Raw genomic sequence first — 5,071 nt, 5'->3', positions numbered from 1 at the left:
GGTGGGAATGCAAACTAGTACAACCACTATGGAAAACTGTTTGGAGGTTCCTCAGACTGCTAAACATGGAGCTTCCCTACGACCCAGCAATCCCACTGCTAGGGACCTCCCCAAAAGACACTAAAACACTGATTCAAAAAGACACCTGCACCCCCATGTTTATTACTGCTCTATTTACAATGGAAAGACATAGAAACAGCCCAAATGCCCAAAAGTAGATGACTGGATTAAAAAGATGTGCTACATATACACAATGGAATATTACTCAGTAATCAAAAAAAGAAACACATGTCTTTTGCATCTGCATACCAGATGGTTTCAATCATAGCAGGAGTATAACGGAACAGGCAAGAAAATAATAATAATAATGAACAGCTATATACCAGAGACATTTTATGGGGGTGGAGTGGGGAATGGGAGTTGGGGGAGTCCACTGGACTATGGCATACGGGTGATTTGGTGTTGAGAAGTCCACGGGGATTACAATTGAGATGGAAAAATGCACAAAAAGATGTAAAAAAAAAATTACTCTCACAACTATGGAAATCTTAATGGTCATTGATGATATTGTGTTAAGATTTATTTAAACTAATTTTGTTGTAATCTACTTGTGTATTAATATTTTCAGAGCTATGTTTTTATCACTTGCATCAATATCATAGAATTGATCTGCTAAAAACAATGTATGTATACAATTACATAAACACTTCAGTACAAACATTAACATTTGAAACTGCTATTAATATGCAGTCCTGGTGAGAAAAATAGTTGCTAGAAGATAATTATTTAACTTGCCTTTTGAAGAAAAGCAAGAAAGGTTGTTAAAATGTGAATGTAGGGCCCTCCCTGGTGGCGCAGCGGGTTAAAGCACAGCACTGAGAAGCTAAAGCCACTTCCGCATGAGCTCGATTCCCCCCCAGGGCGCAGCAGACCTCTCCTGACCCGCCTGCTGCTCCCCTCAGCAGTGTACTTGGTCGATCTGCCTGTTCTGCTCCCCACTCTGTCTCTGGTGAAGTCTTTTGCCATCCCTGAGTCTCTGGCCTGTACCCCAGTTCTGTACGAATAAATAAATCTTAAAAAAAAATGTAAATGTATACCACAGAAAACATTTTATTTTACGGTATATTTGAAAGTCAACATTCATCTCTTATTTTCATTTTTAAACAATTTTGACATTATTTCAATACACATTGTTATATATTTTTAAAATATCAAATATAAATAAATGTATTTGTATGTATTTCATCTTTTTATATTAATTAAAAAAGATGTGGTCCATATACACAATGGACTCTTACTCAGCAACTAAAAAAGAGAAACACCTGTCTTTTGCAGCAACATGGAGAGAGCTGGAAAAGGTCATGCTTAGTGAGATAAGCCAGAAAGAAAAGGAAAAATACCAATGGTTTTGCTCATAGCAGGAGTATAATGGACCAGGCAAGAAAATAAAAATAATGAACACTATATACCAGAGACATTTTATGGGGGTGGAGTGGGGAATGGGATCAAAAATGGGGGTGGGGGAGTGCACTGGACTATGGTGACGGCACACGGGTGATTTGGTGATGGGAAGCCCACGGGGATTACAACTGAGATGGAAAAAAGGGCACAAAACGATGTAAAAATGAACTATTACATAATTTAAAAAAAAGGCTTTTGTATAGCAAAAGAGACATTAAGCAAAAGAAAGAGACACCCCACTGACTGGGAGGAAAAGTTTGCACTCCACACAACTGATTAGGGCTTGATCACAAACATCTACAAGGAGCTCACATGACTTCACACAAAGTAAACAATGCCATCAAAACTGGGCAGAAGAGCTAAAGAGACACTTGTCCAAAGAGGAGGTGGAAATGGACAACAGGTATAGGACAAAATGTTCAACACTCATGGTCAGGGAAGTGCAGGTCAAATGAGAGCCACCCCACCTCACACCAGCGAGAACGGCACATGTTCCAAAATCCAGCAACAGCTGGTGGCGAGGATGTGAACAAGGAGCCCGGCTGCATGCAAAGCTGTGTGGAGTGTCTCAAACGCTAAAAACAGCTGCCACGTGGCCCAGCAGTCCTGCTCCCAGGAGTTACCCAAAGGGCACAAAAACATCCACTCAAAAGGACACTGCACCTGTGTCTCTCGCAACACTATTCACAACAGGTAAGCTATGGAAGCAACCCACATGCACAAACCAGATGAGTGGACCAAGAAGATGTGGCTTTGGGGCCCTCCCTGGTGGCACGTGGGTTAGAGCGCAGCACTGCAAAGCTGGTGGTGGCCGCTTCTGTGCGAGTTCAATCCCTGGCACTAGAGGTGACCACAGGGCGCGGCAGACCTCTCCTGACCCGCCCGCTGCTCCCCTCAGCAGTGTACTTCGTCCATCTGCCTGTTCTGCTCCCCACTGTCTCTGGTGAAGCCTCTCACGCCCCTGCACCTCTGGCCTGTACCACAATTCTATAGGCATAAATAAACAAAATCTTAAAAAAGATGTGATTATACACACATAGAATACTACTCAGCCGTAAAAAAGATTAACTCACGCCATGTGCAGCAGCTTGGATGGAGCTGACAGGGATTGTGCTCAGTGAACTAAGTCAGAAGGAAAAGAAAATAGTGAGAAAATACACTCACTTAAGGAGTGTGGGGGAACCAAATAGGGCATTAAGAAAGACAAATAAAAATAAAGAAATAAACAGGCAACTATAACTCGGACACTCTGCAGAGAAGGGAGAGCACAGGACTGTGCTGGGAAGCAACCTGGTGGTGGGAATTTTGCAGGGACATTTTACATCTGCGAAGAGAACGCAAATATTGTCCAAAAATGAACAGCGATGTAAAATACATACAAGTGGACATCACAATACATAAACCATATTTCAAACCAGACAAGAGCCTGAAAACTGAGGCTATCATGCCCACGCGTGAGCGCGCGGCGCCTTGCATCTGACCGGATGCCACACTCAACTGAGCACAAGCCTGGCCGAGGGCCCACTACAACGCCCGCCGCTGGACCTGCCCAGAGACCCCAGAAACAGACCTTGGGGCGGGGCTCACGGTGAGCACTGAACAGACGACTGGCCCAAGCCCTGGACTCGGAGGAGCACTGTCCTGCGAAGCCAGCACGCTCCACCACACGCACATGGCTGCGATGGGCTGAGGCTTCCATCCACTGCTGCAGGACTACAATCCCGGGGCACTGGGGGACACAGCAGGACAGGAGCCCGGGGCACTGGAGAACACAGGACAGGGGCCCAGGGTGCTGGGGGGACATAGGACAGGAGCCCGGGCACTGAGGGACACAGCTGTATAGGTGGGGGGCACAGCAGGACAGGAGCCCAGGGCGCTAGGGGGACACAGGACAGGAGCCCGGGGTGCTGGGGGGACACAGGACAGGAGCCCAGGGCGCTGGGGGGACATAGGACAGGAGCCCGGGGCACTAGGGGGACACAGGACAGGAGCCCGGGGCACTAGGGGGACACAGGACAGGAGCCCGGGGCACTGAGGGACACAGCTGGACAGGTGGGGGGCACAGCAGGACAGGAGCCCAGGGCGCTAGGGGGACACAGGACAGGAGCCCGGGGTGCTGGGGGGATACAAGACAGGAGCCCGGGGTGCTGGGGGGACACAAGACAGGAGCCCGGGGTGCTGGGGGGACACAGGACAGGAGCCCGGGGTGCTGGGGGGACACAGGACAGGAGCCCGGGGCACCAAGGGACACAGAAGGATGGGAGGGTCGTGCCCACCACTCAGGGCTCAGTTCATGCAGATTCAACACCCCAGAGCAGCGGCTGCCTTCACAGAGCCGGAAGTGTGAGGACAGCCCAGATGCAGGCCAGGTGACTACCGGCCAGGAGCCCAGCCACCGTGCCATCGGGCGCAGAACCCACGGCCACTCCATGCAGCTCCTGTCACCCACGTGCCCGCCCTTGTGGCGGGAAGGAAGGAGGTGGTCTCGGCCTCGCGCTCCAAGGTCCTTCTGGACCGAGCGGACTCTCTCTGCACTGGCCCCAAGTCACACCCTTTCATCCCTTGGAAATGCCCAGGCCGCTGGGTCAAGCAGAGAGGCACCAAGGAGGCCCTGCACCCGTAGGCTGCCAAGCTCCGGTTCCCTGCAGGGTCTGTGTTCGCTGAGGGCTGCGGGCACCCACCCCAGCGGGCTGACACACCCCAGGGCAGATTCAGTGCCCTGAGAGCCGGCTCGAGGCTGCTGACCCCTGAGTATCTCACAGGCCAACCAGCACCTAATAACCAGCACGCCCCAAGGGCCTGAACCTCACGGAGTCCGGTGGGAAGGCAGCCAGGGCCAGTCCACTCCTGGGCCTCTGCTCTGAGCGGCAGGGGCCGGCGGCCTCGCCACGCCTGACCTTAGGTGTCCCATGGCGGACACAGGGTAACTGGGGCCACGTAGCCCGGCCGCGGCCTTTCCGACGCTTCCCCGCACTCGCCACCTTGCCCACCACCTGCCGGTCTGCACGTCCTCGCTCCCCGGCCTGACCAGGCCTCGCGCCGCCTCCGCCGGCCTCCCTGGGCTCCTCCGCCTGAGCCGCGCGGCACTACCGGGGCCAGCACCGGCGTCTCCTCCGCTCACACCCCAGCGCCGCGCAAGAGACGGCTCCCGCGGGGCCGTGGCCCCTCCACAGCCAGCAGGCGCCACCCGCTGCGTCGCAGACGGCGCGCTGCGAACGCCCACGCACGCCCGCGGGCCACGAGACCACGCCGGCGCCGGCACTCACCCGACCACCATGTCCTTGGGCCCGGCCGTGACGGTGCAGACGCCGTCCTCGCAGTGCTTCCCCACCAGGCTGTGTGCGTGCAGGTGGACGCTCTTGCCGTTGGTGACCAGCTGGACGATGACCTTCGCGGCCCCCACGTAGTTGCAGATCTGCACAGAGCACATGGCATGGGTCAGCCGCGGGGCACAGGCACAGCGGTGAGGGGGCGCGTGCGGGGGTGGGGGCGGGCCCGACGCAGCTGCGGCCCCGCCCAAGCCGCCTCCTGCCTCCTCCGAGAACGCAGCTCACCTGCGCGAGTCAACGGCGGAAGCACCTGCCGCCACAGGCGGGCAGGGAGAAGCCCG

The 5,071-nt window shown here is 53.8% G+C and overlaps 1 protein-coding gene across 3 annotated transcripts in view; it reads right to left on the bottom strand.

Annotated features, from left to right (window-relative positions):
* NFKB1 (nuclear factor of kappa light polypeptide gene enhancer in B-cells 1) overlaps positions 1-5,071 on the bottom strand; it is a 73,909-nt gene that overhangs the window by 29,603 nt on the left and 39,235 nt on the right. For all 3 annotated transcript variants that reach the window (XM_012727850.1, XM_004686453.2, XM_012727851.1), the window contains one exon: positions 4,728-4,876. In XM_012727850.1, the coding sequence (XP_012583304.1) occupies positions 4,728-4,876 (149 nt within the window). The remainder of the gene's footprint in view (positions 1-4,727; positions 4,877-5,071) is intronic.

The sequence above is a fragment of the Condylura cristata genome, unplaced genomic scaffold (assembly GCF_000260355.1).
Source record: "Condylura cristata isolate star-nosed mole 26May11 unplaced genomic scaffold, ConCri1.0 scaffold00021, whole genome shotgun sequence".
Lineage (NCBI taxonomy): Eukaryota > Metazoa > Chordata > Mammalia > Eulipotyphla > Talpidae > Condylura > Condylura cristata.
Note: the sequence above shows the minus strand (reverse complement) of the source record. Positions and strands in the feature narration are given on the sequence as shown.